This window comes from Geospiza fortis, unplaced genomic scaffold, assembly GCF_000277835.1.
Source record: "Geospiza fortis unplaced genomic scaffold, GeoFor_1.0 scaffold66, whole genome shotgun sequence".
NCBI lineage: Eukaryota > Metazoa > Chordata > Aves > Passeriformes > Thraupidae > Geospiza > Geospiza fortis.
Window position 1 is genome coordinate 1,381,445 of NW_005054312.1, and position 16,670 is coordinate 1,398,114.

The 16,670-nt window shown below is 39.4% G+C and overlaps 1 protein-coding gene across 2 annotated transcripts in view; it reads right to left on the reverse strand.

The window, feature by feature from the left end:
* Window positions 1–7,683: 7,683 nt before the first annotated feature.
* LOC102044386 (carbohydrate sulfotransferase 9-like) overlaps window positions 7,684–16,670 on the reverse strand; it is a 10,508-nt gene continuing 1,521 nt past the window's right edge. The window contains exons 1-4 of one of the 2 annotated variants that reach the window (XM_005419415.2): window positions 14,099–14,161; window positions 11,515–11,625; window positions 9,178–9,325; window positions 7,794–8,741 (exon numbers count right to left, since the gene is read on the reverse strand). In XM_005419415.2, the coding sequence (XP_005419472.1) occupies window positions 7,891–8,741; window positions 9,178–9,271 (945 nt within the window). In that variant the 5' untranslated portion in view covers window positions 9,272–9,325; window positions 11,515–11,625; window positions 14,099–14,161 and the 3' untranslated portion in view covers window positions 7,794–7,890. Of the gene's footprint in view, window positions 8,742–9,177; window positions 9,326–11,514; window positions 11,626–14,098; window positions 14,162–16,670 lie in introns of those variants that run through there. The other variant, XM_005419414.2, reaches the window with a different exon arrangement.

Below are 16,670 nucleotides of genomic sequence, written 5' to 3' on the forward strand. Positions count from 1 at the left end.
GTAACTGGTACAGTGCTGAGTTTTGGATTCAGTATGAGAATGATGTTGACAGCCCACTGTTGTTTTGCTGTTGCTGAGTAGTGCTTACCCTAAGCCAAGGGTGTCTCATTTTCCCAGGCTCTCCAGTGAGGAGGTGCACAAAGAGCCAGGCAGGGGGGAAACAAAGCCAGGACAGCTGACCTGAAAGGGTCAAAGGGATACTCCATCCCACAGAACATCATACCCCATATATAAACTGGGAGGAGCTGGCCAGGAGGTGTCTTTTTCTCTGCTGCTTCCACCATTGCTAAGAGCACACAGAGTTCTCTTCAGTAACTAAACCAGGATTGTAGATCATTAGATTGGGTTTCCATCTGTTTCTCTTTCCATGTGAGCAGATTGCTAGAAAAAAGACACTGAAAACAAGACAATAAACCCACCATTCTTCCTTGTAAGGTGCTGCATAACCATGAGTCAGGGGTAGCCAATATTTCACCAAATTCTTCTAATTTCTCAGAGAGAGTAAGTGGCACCGCAACCAAGCATTCTTCCAGCCTCCCAAACTCTAGGTGTTTTCCACTGTTTTGTCTTTTCCATGGGACTAGTAGCACAATTTGTCAACAATGATAAACAAAGTAGCCCTGCAAAAGTACCAGGGGAAAAATATTCCATGCTTTTACTGGCATAAAAGATATTAACGTAGCATTTAACATCAAGGAAAAAAATATATCAAAATGATGAAAAATTGTCAGAGGTGTTTTATTCATGCATCCAATGTATCATTGTCTCAGGTAAGTTCAATTTTGCAAGGCTGCCCGATGACTAGATAGGAAGCAAAGAGAAACACACATCCTCTTCAAAATGCAAGCAGAAGACCTCTGCTTCCCTAATGGGGTTGTTATCAAGCCGAAGAAACAACTTTTGGGTTTTCCTTTACAAAGCTGATAAGTGCGGCTATTAGTTAGTTATGATATTTACTAACTGGTAGCTAATATTTTTGTAGTTGGTTTTTTTCTGTATATCAGTTGTAGTAATAATTATTCCTATTTCTCTTATAATGTTATCAAGGTTCTTGCCAAAGAGCTTAAGAAATTTGCCTCTGAGAGTATAAGCACCTTCAGAAATGGAAAGACTGGGCTGAGGTGATACAGGGACACTGATTGCAGTTTGCTGGATTTCATTTTCATTCTAGAAATTGCATTTCTCTCATAGGCAGCTGTCTGTAATTGTTGTGAAAACATTTGCACTTTGATACAAATGCATATGGATTCCTGGAAAATAATGTTATTTCAGCTTTCATCATGTTCAGCAGAATTTTGGCTGAAATTAATAATGGAGGTATTAAGTTGCACTTTATACAGAAAATGCCTAATGACAGGTTACATATTCATATATCCATATACCATACCTGTTTTTCAGGTTGTCAAATGAGGATAAAATCAATAAAGAGGTATTCGGAGAGACTGAATGGATAAATATCTTCCTGAAAAAATTACAGATTTGAATCACAGCACACAAAAGAAAATGCCTTTCCAAATATAATTAAGTGAATATTAACTGTCTTCATAAATAGTTTTACAGAAAATGGAACCATAAAGTTCAGTTAGAGCTTATTTATAAATCAAACCCATAATGCCATATTTTCCTGCCCAGTTACAGGCCAGAAAAATTTTTTACAAAGGTAGGCTTTCACCATAGAAGAACATAAGTTCTTGCTGGGACAGCACAGTGTAACTTGCAGTGTCAGCAGCTGGTCAGTCCTCACCACTGGGCAAGTTAGGTATGAAAGCTTGTGGTGAACCTGTAAAAAAAACTAGTGGGACAAGAAAGCTTGACTAGTGGTCAAGTTGAAACTGAATTCTTGTCCAAGGAAAGAGGAAGATAATCAGAGGAAGAAGGGAGAGAAGAGGGAGAGAAAGAACAGGCATGAGAGTCTTGAGATAGAAGACTTCAGGAAAAAAAACAATAGTAGAATTGAAGCATAGCCCCATGAAGGACCTCTGCCCGGGAGAGCCTCCCTTGCCGAGCCCCTTTCGCCACCAGATGGCCCCATATGGACGCGGATGATAATTGGATGCTTGCTCCAAAGACTTCGGGCCTAGGTTTCAGTGCCTAAATTCCAAGGATCCTAGCGGTCAACAGGGAAACAAAACGAAACAGAAACAAACCCCAACGTCCAAAAGTCTTGCCTTATGAGGCTGGAGAGTTTGAACAGTCCAGGTTCAAGAGCTTGAATTAGAATACACGTCTCAAGTCCTGGGATGTTTTTCATGGAGTATCGTGGTTCAATTTTATAATCACAATAAGTGATTTGTTCCTATGAGGATTGGCATTGAATTAACACTGAACTGAGAGTACAAATGGAAACTTAATAACATGTGATGTACCTGGGTTCATACTTTCAATCTATGTGGCATCTGTAAAGTCATGGGTTTGCATCCAGCTTTGGGTGCTCCAGGAGAGCTGGAAAACACCTGGAACTGTAGAGAATTCAAAGGAGGGCAGCACAGATGAACAGAAATGAAACATTATCAGCATGGAAATCCTGAAAAATTGGCTTGCTAAGGTGTTTGACAAAGAGCTTTATTGGCCAGTTGCAGGCAGCAGCTGTCATTGTAGGTTAAAGTTCCTAGCCAGAAGTTATCATTAGGATAATAACCTGCTTATATTAATTTGTTTGCTTTTTCCCTGTGTTTTTTTCTTGCCTGTGCTGTCTTTCTGAGATAGACTGGACCTAAAATCAGTTGTTAATATCAGGTGTCAGGTGGATTCTCTCTTAAATTTGTCACTCTGCTTTTACATGCTTATTTCAAGCTAAAAACTTCAAGGGGCTCTTTTGCCATGCAGGCATCCCTAAGGACCAATCTTAGCAGATCTCTGAGGGTAAACAAAACTTAACCCTGCAGAGAATGATGGCCCCTCATGAGAGAAAGTTTCCTGGAACTTTTGGTTTATGATTAACAGAGGCCTCTGAAACCTGATGTAAATCCCCAAAAGGGCTTTCTTCCTTAACCACTAAACCTATCTGAATAGAAGATGAGCTTATTTTTAAGGGGGTGGAATGTCTTCAAAACATCCTTCACTTTATATTTACATCTCAGCTTGTAGTAGCTAATACTCACTGGTGGAGTAGGTGCTTGAAGAACTTTCTGACATAAAAAGCCTTCGGAAAATAGTTGTAATAATGCAAATTCACCTGACAACAACCTGTGCGTGAGTACGTTAGCATCTGTAGCACCTGTTTGGAGGCTCCCAGCTGTGGGAACTCAGCAGGAGTCCATACATGCAGCTCAGGGGAATACTGAAGAAGAGATATGGAAAAAAATAGAGGACAACACAATCAAGTGAGGTAAGAGTCAGGATATAGTCATAGATTTGTACATAAAGAGCTTTCCCCCTAGTTCTGCTACAGAATAGAAGTATAAACTGGAGTGTGCCTACCCGGATTTGGTAGAGTTGAGCAGAACTCATGCTAAGTTCTGCTCTGAGCCCCACTTGTGGCTGGATTGTAGCTCCTTTGATGGGACTTCACAAATGCTGCAAAATCTTGTTAACAATGGCTTTACAGGGTTATGGGGAATGGGACTTTTTGAGAAAACCTTTTCATCTTACTAAGCTTTGGTACATCTCCAAAAGAAGCCATTATCAGGGTCCTGAAGATGTAAAGGAAGTGTTTTTGTAGTGGCGAGGTGTACATGGGTAGTGCTGAAACAGTATGGAGTCATTTCCTTCTCACAGACCTGATCCTGTTATGCATCACTCATTTTTGCTCTGCTGATTCATTTGGAATTTCAGCTTCGGTATACTGACTGAGATTTATGATCACTTGAGCTTTTTCTATAAAAATAGTTCTTACTAGAATCATCATTGCAACTACCCCCCTGTGTACATTTAATACCCGTTCAGAACTTGCAAGAGGAAGTTCCTGAAATTTCAGACATTTCTATCAGGTAAATTCTCTGTCTGTTTTGATTTTATTTGGTTTACATTGATTTATGCATGTCACCCAATTCAATAACTTCTAGTTTTATACTAAAGCATGTCCTAAATTATAATTCTGGAAGGAAGGGAGGTAAGAACTGCTGTGACAGAGAGAAATCATCTCAGGCCAAAGGCAGGGTCATGGAGTGTTGGTGCCTTTTTCTTTTCCTGTTTCATTTTCTTTTTCTACTTGTATGACAGAAGAGCCAAAAAAACCCTGGCTATCATCAAGCTAAAAGCTTTTGACTTATTAACACTCTAAACACAGAAATGGAATCACCTTGTAGCTGTGAGCAGTGAGTTCTGCAGTTTATTGGATGTGCAATGACTTGCATGGGTGCTGTTTCCTCTGCTTCCCATTAGTCAGAGACACTTCTGTGGAACACCAGACATTTGAAGTTTCACACCTTTTATTCTGTTCACTGGTGTCCTGCTGTTTGAAGTTCTCTGAGCAAGAAACCACTAATCACAGTTTACCTGTTAAGACTCAAGTTCAAAACTGTGTGAAAAATTAGGACTGCTTGCAGGCAGAATAATTGTTTTTAAAGTGGAGGAAACATCTTCTTCAAGGAACACCTGGTGGCATGGTCTCCACTGCTGACAGACATGGATCATCTGTTAGATCTCTTATACTTCCATGAAGAAAGTGGGATGTCAGGTTTGTAGACATCTATCCTGAAAGCATGTGTGAGGATTTCTATGAGTCTCTTATTTTCTCACTGCTGATAGATTTGTGGGAAAGATGCTAGCTTGACTTTGCAAGATTTTTTCTTTCTCTTTCTTTTTTTCTGCTTGTTTGCATTTTTTCTCCAAACTGGAGCATGCATTAGTATTTGCTAATTCTTTCAATTCTTTAAAATTTCTGTGAGTCAGACATATTAATGTAGCAAAGCAGAGGCAAGCAGCTTTGTATTGATTGTTGCCTAATAGTGTGCAGCCTTTGTTTTGATTTGATAGAACAACTTTGAGGTAAGTTTGTTTTTCAAACAGATGTTATTGAGAAGGATGAACAAATAGATTAATATGTTAACTCTCTACAGTTTATTAAGGTAATCAGAAATGAACATTGCAATGATTATATTGCAGGCATATAACAATAAATCAGAAGATGAATTATGGCACTCCCTCCCCATTCAAATCCTCCCCAGGGCTGGAACCTCACCACACTGCCTCCACCTTTGCTCCCAACTGCAAGAATACATTTTCCTCCCAGGAACACACCACCAAGGGTTAGCATCCAAAGGAAAGAAGCTCCACTGAGGGTTATTCTCTGGGCAAAAGTCAGGAGGGAGCCTAGCTCAGTTTAGAGCCTTATTCTGGACAGTGCACTTGTAGGAAAGACAGTGCACCTGCTGTTATATGGGCACACACACACGCATATCTCCTCTGCAGCTTTTTTTTTTGTTCAGACCCACACCAGCTAAACAGCATTACAGCAGCCAGTGAGCTGAGGCAATGTGCTACTTACAGTTCACTGTAGGCAAATGGCAAAACTCAAAGCCTGCTGTGAATAGTTACAAGAGATTTTTCTGCTTTAAGAGATACCCTTCTGCTACTGACTAATGCTTGTGATGAATGAATTAGCCATCTTTTTTTCTGCAACCACTGTAGGAACAATATGTGAACCTGTGAAAGAGGAAATAAGAATAGAAAGCCACTCACATCTAACAGCAAGAAACTGGAGGGGGGTGTTAACACTGAGTGCTGATAGCAGACATCTATAAAATTTTGTCAGTATCATTTCTTCAGAGCTCTCCTAGGCTGGATGAGGGTGTCAGAGTACTCATGAATTTTTAGATATTCTTACAGCTTCAGATATAGCTCTGGAGAGATCTCTCATGTAGGAGTTATGAAGCAAATCTTATTCCCCTCCACTTCTGCATGATCTGAAGCATGTAGCTCTGATTCAGGAAAGAGAGACTGCATCCTTCTGCATAGCCTTAACTTTGATGGGAGTAATTTCCTCTGACTAAACAAAACTAACAAGTAAAGAAAAAGAAAAACCTACATGAGCTACAGAGTTGCCAGGGCAGCATGAACAATCTGGTATCAGGGGATAGTAGGTGTATGGGGACACCAAATATGGTGATGGTGAGGGTAAGATCCAGAAATATGTATCATTCTGTATAAAATCATAACCTTTTTTTTTCTCCAAATTGTTTTACTGTTCTTGCTTGGTCTTCTCACTTTGAATCTCTCCCTGTGCCAAAGGTGCACCATTTAGGAAATAGCCAGCCAGGCAAGACCTGCCAGATGTACAGAATGCTAGTCCTGGCTTGTGTACAATCTGCTGGCAAGGGGGATAGAAAGCATTTCCTTCTGCGCCTCTCCTGTCGCTGTGGCCTGATCACTGTCTCCAGCTGATGTTGTGTATCACTGCACCTTCCCACTGGAGCAGATAATTCCTGCAACTCACTTCCTGCACTGGGAGGACTCCTCCAAACCCTCATAAGTTAAACCCCATTGTGTCAATTTTTCACAGTCTCTTTTCCCTCTCCCTTGCCCATGCTGCTGGCAGCAAAGGCTGTACAGATGGGTGACTACTCTGTGGTTAACTTATTTTGTATCTGTCCTTTTCTGTGTGATGAGAAGCTGAGAGCCAGCTTTGGGTCCAAGACTAGTCTGCCAGCCTTTAAGCATCTGCAGATTTAGCTGAGAGGAACTAAGTGCATTTGAGGGATTTTCAAGTTAGCTGCTGAGAGACTGACATCCCCTAGAGGTGGTGCCAATAGTCACAATTAGATGCTAAAATTTGTCACAATTAATATGGTCACAAATCAATATTTGAACTTGACTAGACAAAAGATTTTTTTTTAAGGGGAAAATTTCTTGTTTAATAAAATAACAGTTATAGACCCTTCAGTGATCTCAAACCAAAGTCACCTATACAAGAAGGAATATAAGAAGAGGGTAATGGTTTGAGTTGCTTCTCCCACGTTTCCTTGTTCCCCTCACCATAACTCCACAATTTATTTGCAGTCATTCTCCTGTCATGTGAGAAAGCAACAAGTAGAACAAATATATTTTCTAAGGTTACCCATCTCCTCTCAAGTGCCATGCTCAGGTAAATCCCAGGGGCTTGTGGATTCCAGGATACAAATGGGAAAGCCCAAACAATGTCGCCACTGCACTGACTGGCCTGTCCATTGACTGGGTGTTAAGTGCTTTTGGAGAATAAATAAGAATCACCTTTCCACTGAGATTTTAGATCATGCACCACCCCAGCTGAACAGTTTAGAAGGTATCTCTAACTACTTCTCTAAAAAAACTCCAATGCATTTTTCTGACCTGCTAAAATGATTACAAAACTGGTGAAAAGAGTTTGTAAGGTCACCATGAATGCCAGATCTGCTCATCATAAGGTTTTTAAGAGCTATAATGCTGGTAACTGTGCTGCTTGAGGGATGAGGCTGATGGGTGTGATCAGAGCACTGCTAGACAGGAAGATATTCTGTGTAATGCAGCTTTAAGCATCTGAAGTTATTTGCTCCTTTCCTACAGCATTTATCATCAAGGCTCTTGCAAAGTGGTTAAACTCTCAAGCAGATTATTTATTGCTTCTTATGAAAATTTTCTAATTAAAAAAAGAAGTAAAAATGGTGTTCTAAAATATTAATTGTGAAATACAACATTCTTCATCCTTACCATGTCTTTTACCAATGGACAAAAATCTATCACTTACAAACACTTCTCATGAAACCAACATATACTGTTAAAGATCAATAGGAAGACAATGATTTTAATAGGTAAAGGTCTACATGGAACAAGAGATCATGGCAGGGATTTTATATAAGAGTCCTTAGAATGATAAACCATATCTACACACTCCACGATAACATCAGCAGCAGTCACCAACCCACCAATAAAGCACTGGTGAGGACAAGTTCTGCCCATTTTGTACAAAGGAAACTGCTCTTTGTTTAACCTCCATTAGTCATTCAGGGAAAAATAATCCTCATATTTCGTAGTATAGTTGAACAAAAAAAAATCCATTTCATACAATTTTTTTATCTTCTCAATTTGTTCTGAGGTCAGTTGTCTGAGGTACTCTAAGGTGATATCACCATCAGTTCGTTTCTCTGAGCTGTATCTCTTCAAGCTGGGGTATTGCAGGCTCTCTGGTGCACCAATGACCTTCAGAACATGCTCAGAGTCCAAGCCAAGAGTTTCATACTTACCCACAATATCATAGTGAATGTTGCAAGGATCACAGAGCAGAAACATTGGTTTCCAGTGAATGTCAAGAGTATGTGGTGGTTTTGCTATAATGAAGTTGACAAATTCCTGGAAACTCACTTTTTCAGGAGAATTTTTATTTTTCCTGAACATTGCCCTAATCTCATTAGCAATAGTGGTACTGTAGAATGGTTCAGAGTGCAGGAGTTTGTCTCTGTAAGCTGAAACCAGCCGTTCCAAGGGATGTCTGGTGAACATCACTTTGGTGTAATTGCTTAGAAATTCCTTTTGTAAGGCAGGAGGGTAAGACACCAGCCTTTTAATTACTGAGGTATGGTGGATGTTGTCATGCTCAATTTCAGAAGCTTCTGCATTCAAGTCTGATTGAAGAAGAAAAATAATTCTCTTCCAGTTGGAGCAGCCTACCTTAGGCACCTCACAGTAGATAAATTTATGTTTGTGCTCCACAAAGAGCTGGTTTGCAACATGAGAATCCAATTTGCTTCTTGGTTTATTGAGGTTATTCTTCAGGCAGACAGAAGCCAGTGTGTTTTTCCGACCATTTTGAATTGCCAGCCAATTTTCAGTAGGATTGGAAAATGCATCTGTAACCAAGGAAGAATTGAAACCATTTCAGTGAAATAGGCTTGTATAAATCTCTTTATCTGTGACAATCATAGCACTCTATCACACTGCATACAAAATCTAATGAAGATGCTAAAATATTTTTTTTTGGCTGTAACTGGACCAGACCATGACAAACATGCAGTAAACTATCCTCCCTAGTGAAACATTTATTAAAATGAAAACTTTCAATATGTTAGCAGTACTAGTCTAAGCAAGTTTGGTGTTCCAATATCATGCTTTTGTAGTACTCTCATATATTTCTGAGATAACTACCATAGTGACAAGTGACTAGGCCTTGAATATTTTCACAGTATTGTTTATATCTTGGGCTCTATATTTACTTTCTAACACATTCAGAAAAAGTGTCTCTCTTTCTATAAAGCGTTAAATTTTTTTGGTAATTTCTTTACTCACCTGTTAGATTTTTTTGTCTCCTACAGAAAAACCCAAAAAGAAATATTCCAAATAAAAAATTTGGAAGAAGGAAAACTAACACCTTCTGGTTCATGTTATTCTCACGGGAAGGAAAATGACGTGGTGTGTAAAGCAGAAATCTGTCTTTCTGTCAACAAGGAAAGATAATTCAGGTTAGATTTTGTATGACTGATATAACAAAGATAAAATGTATATCTCCTACAGAATTTAGGGCAGCAGAAAGACTTTTCAAGTTCTATAAAAATGGATTTTGCTAATAAGAAAAAATTCTCTTATGGAAAAGACTCATCACAATTATATTGTTAAACCAAATAGATAAATATGTCCATTTTGAAGTCTTTCAAAATTTCTCCCTTTTTCAGAACAATGAACTGCTTATGAGCAAATACTCCTCCCTTGTCTTTTAAAGCTGTTGGGGAACAATAACTTCATTTAGAATTACAAAGTTGTATTTTTTAATAATCTTTGGAATCTGGGAGCACAAAGATCTCTATAAACTGTAACAGGTGTATCCGCAAAGGCCAGGGCACATTCAGGATGAATTTATTTCCATTTATTGCCTGAAACTTTGTACTTTGAACAACTAAATCATTGCAGAAGAAACTCTTCCCTATTCCTGCAGAGAATCCACACCAGTAACTTGAATTTTCCCATTTTCCCTCTCCAAAGACCCTGCATATATGTTTGTTGCCATTGCTGCTGTAGCAGAAGAGCCCCAAAATGGCTCAGTATGATAGGAAATGCAGAAAGTGGTAAACAATAGAAAAGGAGCTATTCCATGTTCCCAGACAGAAGGAAAGAAGGCAGTCCAACACAACATATTTCTTCTCTTGTGCTCACTTATTGTCTCCTGGCACATCATGGAGAGAGACCTATCTAAATCCTCTGTGCAATCTTATTCTGTTTCCCCCAGTAGAGAGCATGCTTTTATTGGAATTTGCAAAATTAGGTGCAAAACAATAACTACTGGCAATCATGACATTCTGTTCCATAAAGTCTGTACAATCAAAAAAGTCAAACAGCACTGTTTTCCTTTCCCACTTCTCAAGTTTTCACCCTGAACTTGCTGGCAATAAACACATCATTGTCTAGATTCCTTTAGGACATAATTTATTTCTTTTTCCAATTTTTCTTATTTTGTTTTGTTTTTGCAAGATACAATAGGACCGCTTCTGGTTTCTGGTGTGTTCTGAGACAGCAGTTGAGGCAGTACCATTTACATTGCTGAAACTGTACTTAAGCACAAGGGTTCTTCCTTGCAGGGCTGATAGGTAATTTTGATATCACACACTTTTACCAGAATATCTGCAGACTCATAGAGTTAACAGCATTACTGACAATTAAATCTCTCTTAGTGTAGGTATGACCTAGGGAATGGAGACGGACACTGTTCACTATCTCTGATTAAAAATTTACTCATATTTACAATAAAATGTTACAATAGCCATTCAAATTTATGCAGCATTCTTAGACGCAATGGCATTTAGGCTATATGTTTTTCTCATTTTCTTGGCTGTATAAGATCATTGTAAGGGCTACAGGAAAGGTCATGGGAAGATCTGCCTTTAACCTTTCCTTCACTGTACATCAATTCTCATTTCACGATGTGATCCTTGAGTCCGAATGCCCCATTTTCAAGGCCATTTTCAAGGCCAGTTAAGTCAGTCAGGCTGTTCATTGATCTCATAAGAGCCAAGATTGAGTGTTCCCTTTTTATTCTCTTTCAGAAGCAGTTTGAAGACACAACTTTACACTGTGTAGCAAATAAAATCAATATGAGTCTAAGCAATTCTGTACAAGGACTCCATGTTAGAATATAGCTAGGAGAAAGAGGTTGGGCTTCATTCACTTTTTAAATGCTGTCACTTCAGAAAAGAAATGCTATCATACCTGTCTCAGGAATCAGAAAATGAACTAGATGAATTTTACCCTATTATGATACTTGTATCACGCATATTTAATAATTACACTACCACTAGAGACTATAAGGTCTGCTATAAGACGTATTTCATAAGGAAACATGTCAGTGACTCACCACAGGAAAATAGAAGAGACTTGCTTCCTTGGGCGAAAGAAGCTGTTTAGGAGCTAGTTACACACAGAAGACAACTCCTCTTCTAAGACTTATGCATATTTGTGGAAGCAAAAGAATCTTTCATTAAATTCAGGAGAACAATCAGACCATAAGAAGGGATAGAACAAGCTCCAAGCTAACAGGTGAAATCTTTCTGGACTCCTCAGAAAACTTCACAGAGCAGACTGGCAGTAAGAGTTAACATTGCCCTCAACTAGTGAGGTCACATGACATGAAGCTACCTTAAGGTGAAGTCCAAAGCCTTCTTCGGAAGATGTTTTCAGATGTGAGACCCCAGTATGGAGTTCTGTGTAATGCAAAGTTTCCACTGATGAAAATCACCTAAGGGAAACCTGAGGAAGAGGAGGAAAGAAAATTCTGAGAGCCATTTTGTCAAAGAGGGACAAGTCACCTGGAAATTAAAAAGGAGGGAAAAAAATCCAAAATGGAAAGCACCTTTGCCCATAGGTGTCAGTGTCAGTAAATCAGATGAACTTTTCCTTATATTTTTTATGGCTTTCCCATGTAATTGTGTTTGCTGTTTAAGATGTAATGAGTTAATACTTCTCTTTGCATTTTCCCTCATCCTATCTTGAATTAAGTGTGATTTTAGGTAACTCCAAGGCATTCCTCAGTAAAGGAATGGTGAGTCTATTAACACAACAAGTTCATACTGAATAGACTATTTCTGCTGTAACCAAAGGGCAGCAGTATGGGGTCTCCCAGGCAAGAAGGAAAGATGGCATCATAAGACTCAAGAAACAAAAAAAGCAGAAACCTCTTCTACTGAAAAGTAACAAAACAGGAAACAGGGAGACAGGGATCTAAATATCTCTTTGAATCTTACACATTTCCAGAAAAGAAGATCCTAAAAATTAAACATAAGGCATTAATCTGCACTCTTCTTGTTGTACATAGTAGGGGGAAGCAGACGGGGAGATGGATTTTTTTTTAATTAAAAAAAAATAAATTAATGAAGCTTAAAATCTTCCAGATAAGAGCCTTACACTGCACTGTTGTTTTTTCCCTTGTTCTTCAGATCACATAATTATAAATCAACTATACAGAGCTATGGCTTGGTGTTTTTAAGATCTGCATGTCTTACTGGATTCTGCAAATTAAATCAAAAATAATTTTTGGACTCTTTTTTGGTCATTACTAAAGAGTAAGCCAGGCCAGGCAGCAAGAATTATCCTCACAGAATCCTTTCTTGCAGGAGTCTTTCAGAAAGATTGCTATCAGGAGATTTTTGGAGGCCTATCAGTTAATTAGTGTTTAATTTCTTCAGTGTGTGTCCAGCTGTTTTGATGTCTTTCTAGCTCCTAAGTCAGAACATGCTGTCATGTCAAATGCTTTATACAGTTCTAAATCCACTACATCAGTGCTATTGCCTTAATCAACCAAAGCCAAGCAAAAATAGTAAGTCAGTCTGGTGACATCTGTTTCCTATAACATAATCCAAAGTTTCTATATGAGAACAACCAGAGCAATTGTTCAAGCCAAGCATGGTAACAAATGGGAAATAGATTACTGGAGAAAGCAATGCCAATCATCTCACATGCATACAAAATGGCAAAAAGGCTTGAAGCCCTCATAAAATTAAAAATATTTACTGAACTCAAGCTTTCTTTGCACTGCTGATAATTCCACCAAGACCCTCTATAATTTCATTTTAAGGATTCTTTTCTTCCTGATAAACACACTGCAAATAAGAAAGCCAAAAACATTGTATCCTGTTGCTCATATCTTTGTTGTAAAATTTGCTGACTATAAAACGTTCTTCCCATCCTGTTTACTTCAAGAAATTTCTGGCAATTTTATGCTTTTAATTACTTTCAACATCTCCCTTTTCTACATGGTACACTGGGTATGGAGGTGGCTGGCAACCTACTTGCACATCCCCTGCATGGCAGGTGAGACTGGCTCTATCTCTGAGACTGCTCTCTATCTCTGTATTGTACTTTTCAGGGGTGTCAAAAATTGTCATATGATGACGTTATTGGGATATTTTTTTCTGTTATATTGCTTTTTATTGGTTCATTTGTGTCATTCTTGCTTTACATTTTGTGATACTAGACTTTCTGCAGCCTTCCTCTATGTCTGTTTGTGGTCTGTACTTTAACTCAGCATGTGCAGCTTCACCACAACCAGTCACACTTGTCCAACCACCAGCTTTGGGTTTATAATGAGTTCCTTTCCTCCTGACCAAAACAAGATCTGATAGAAAATCTCTAGTATTCTTTCAATTGGAAAACACTCAGTCAAACATGTTTTAATAATAGTCTCACGAGTACACGACCCAACACATCCACACTCAGACTGAAGTTCTTCCTCACGCCATGCAGATTTATTTCCAGAACAGGCACCAAAGGAATAGGTTACATTGCCTTGCATAGGTAGCACTTGTACACTGCCCTGTCCTTGAACTGCTGAAACAATGATTCATAATATAGCATTCCCTAATCCTTCTCCTGGAGCTTCTGAACCATTGCAATTGCAAAATCTTCAGTATTCAAAGAAATTTAGCAAAAAAAAAAATCACTTTAAAATATTTTTATACTTTCATAGACCATAAGTACTATAGCTGGAAATGCTGAATAATGGTATTTGTGTGGCACCTATTACCTGAGTACAGAAACACATGTACACACACATGTGTACATATATATATACACACACATGAATAGTTCCAAAACACATTAATATCAGTTACACTGGCATATTATTTGCTCCAAGTAAACTAACTAAGCAGGCTGATAATGATTTAAAGTATTCTGATAATAAACTTACAAAGGTGTGTCTCAAGCTAGTTTTTCGTAGACATACCTTGGTCAGAGCTGAGCATGTGGGGCAATCCTCTGCACCCATTTGATAAGTGGAACTTTCCAGACTAAAAGAATGAAATTACAACAATACTTATTTGTGTTCCTGGTACATTTGAAGCCAGAAGAAAAAGAAAGTACCAGTACAGCAGCTCAGTGGAAGGTAGGGAAAAATCTCTGAAAAGAGATAACATTCTCAGTGGTTGAACCCCATTCTGTACTTAAGCCCTGTTAATCCCTTCAAAAAGACAACTGCAAATACATACATACTGATATGAGCATGGATACATAGAAGGTGAGGAGGGGATGATGGGTAGAAAGCCACCAAGAACAGGAAAACCAAGCTCTGGATGCAGTTCTGCATGTGTTGTTCTATTAGAGTGAGTTGCAAGAGCAAGACCCTTGTTTGACCAAATCTGCAGCACCCTTGCTTCTGTACAGTTTGTGATGAGTGGACAGGAGGGAGAAAGACCCCAGAAAGTGGAGCCTTAGCAGCCAGACTGGCCTGTCCATGAAGTGGAAAATCAGTAATGGGTTAGGAAACTCACACAAGTTACAGACAGCTGAGGGCTAGAAAAAGTGTCTGATCTGGGTCATTTTGCCAATAAGAGACTGCATTTAACATCATCTCATTTGCAGCAAGGGTTGAATGGTGTCAGGTGAGAATGGGTAGAAGCTCACTGGGGAGACAACATATGGGCTAGGCTGGGAGCTCCTGAGGATAAGGCTGACAAGGGTGTCCTACAGAACAACACAGCACTGAGGTGGGTACAAAGCAACAATTTCCATTACAAGCACAATCTAAAACTCTTGTTCTGTGGTCACCTCAGCCCTCCATTACTGCATCAGACTTCCTTCTGGTCTCAGCAACTGTAGTGATACCTTCCTTGCTGCCATCATTAATCTGCTTATTATTCCCATTATACCGTTTCTTATGCCTGCCTTTTAGCTTTTCCTTCTCTGTTTAATTCCACGTTATCTCCTTGTCTTACCTTCCAAACTTTTTTGTTATCTATCATTTCTCATGCAGCATTAAAAGCCCAGCTTTACTTTCTGATATATCATATTGGTAGCCCCTCTTGTCATTAGCCCTTGATAACAAAGAAATAGTTCCTCCTTTCTCCTCTGCTGCCCCTGCTTTTGGATTAAGTTTATGAAGCACCTACAGAGCCATTATATTTTTCACCTAAAATCACTCCTAAAAGTTTTCCCTTTCAGGGATGCCAACACCAGTTATGATGCCAGTATGCTAAAACGGTTACCAACCAGTCCACAAAAGAGCAAGCAAAAGGAAGAGCCAGTTTGGGGAAGAAAAGGACCAAAGTGAACAGAAAAAAAAAGAGTTCATGGGGAAAGACAGCAGCAAGTCTGACAGAAAAGCTCCCAGAGAGAGGCAGGAAACAGAAACCCAAGAAAAAGTGGTAGAGCTGGGGCCCAAGGGAAATGGAAAGTTTCTGTAGCCTGCTCTAAGTAAGTTGTGGAAAAGTGAGGTTGAGAACTGGACTGAAAAAGACACAAAGTACAATTCAATGAAGATGAAGAAGAGCAAATTCAAAGAAATTAATATACAAAGCAGTATGCTAATTATCCAATAAACTACCACAGATGTTTAAAAAGGAATGAGAATATATGCACTGCAGTCACTCTTGTACTAGAACCCAGCCCTTAGTATGTGATCAATATTGTATTTCTTTTCCTTCCTGGAACTGCAGCCAGAAGGCCACGGACTTTTGATTTCCTAGGAAGAGATATGTTCAGTGGGAAGAGCTGGCTTGTGGGTGGGCCCATACTGGCTGGAACCTGGGAAGCTGGATGCCAGCTCTGCTGCAGCATCACTGGGGCAGGGACTGGTGGCCTCAGGAGGCTGACACAGGGTCCTGGGCTGTGGGCAGGGGGGCCAGCCCCAGAGGACTGGGCAGTGCCCTGTTACTGCTTTTGGTGCCTGACATCTGGTAATGGGCTGTGGGGCCTTTTTATCTAAATACTTAATTCAAAATTCCATGCACTTGTCAACTGCCATTTAAATCCTGCAAAACCAATCACAGGAGAACAAACTTCACTGCTTTCTTTTATGGAATCTGGATAAGCCTAAAAAAACTTGGAAAGAAGGAAAAAGGAGAAAAAAGAAAGCACAGAAGAAAAGTTTAGAACAATGCACTCTGGCCAGGGTGGCAGTTAATGATCTCCCCCCAAGCTTGTTTCATAGCAGATGGGCCTGACAAATCCCTCTGCTTTGTCACATGCATAACTAACTCTCTGCCTTTGCATACGTCTTAGTGTCCACTCCCATGTTTCTCTTCTCAGTTAATGTCAGTAATAGCAATGTTTTCCTTGTCATTCAGGTCTACCTGCCTTGTCTCAGACCTAGATCCTCTTTGTCCCCTCCTGCTTTTCATTTCCCTGTGCAAGCTTGATTCATTTATCCCTGCCATTGCACACCAAATAGTACAGTCAAAACTGTTTGTAAAAGTCCTGGTTACTTAGAACACCACCCCCAGGCAAACTCCTGTTTGCTGTTCACCTTGTTATACCCTTGTGTCCCCACCCCTAGTACCCCTTAACCATAATTGACGACA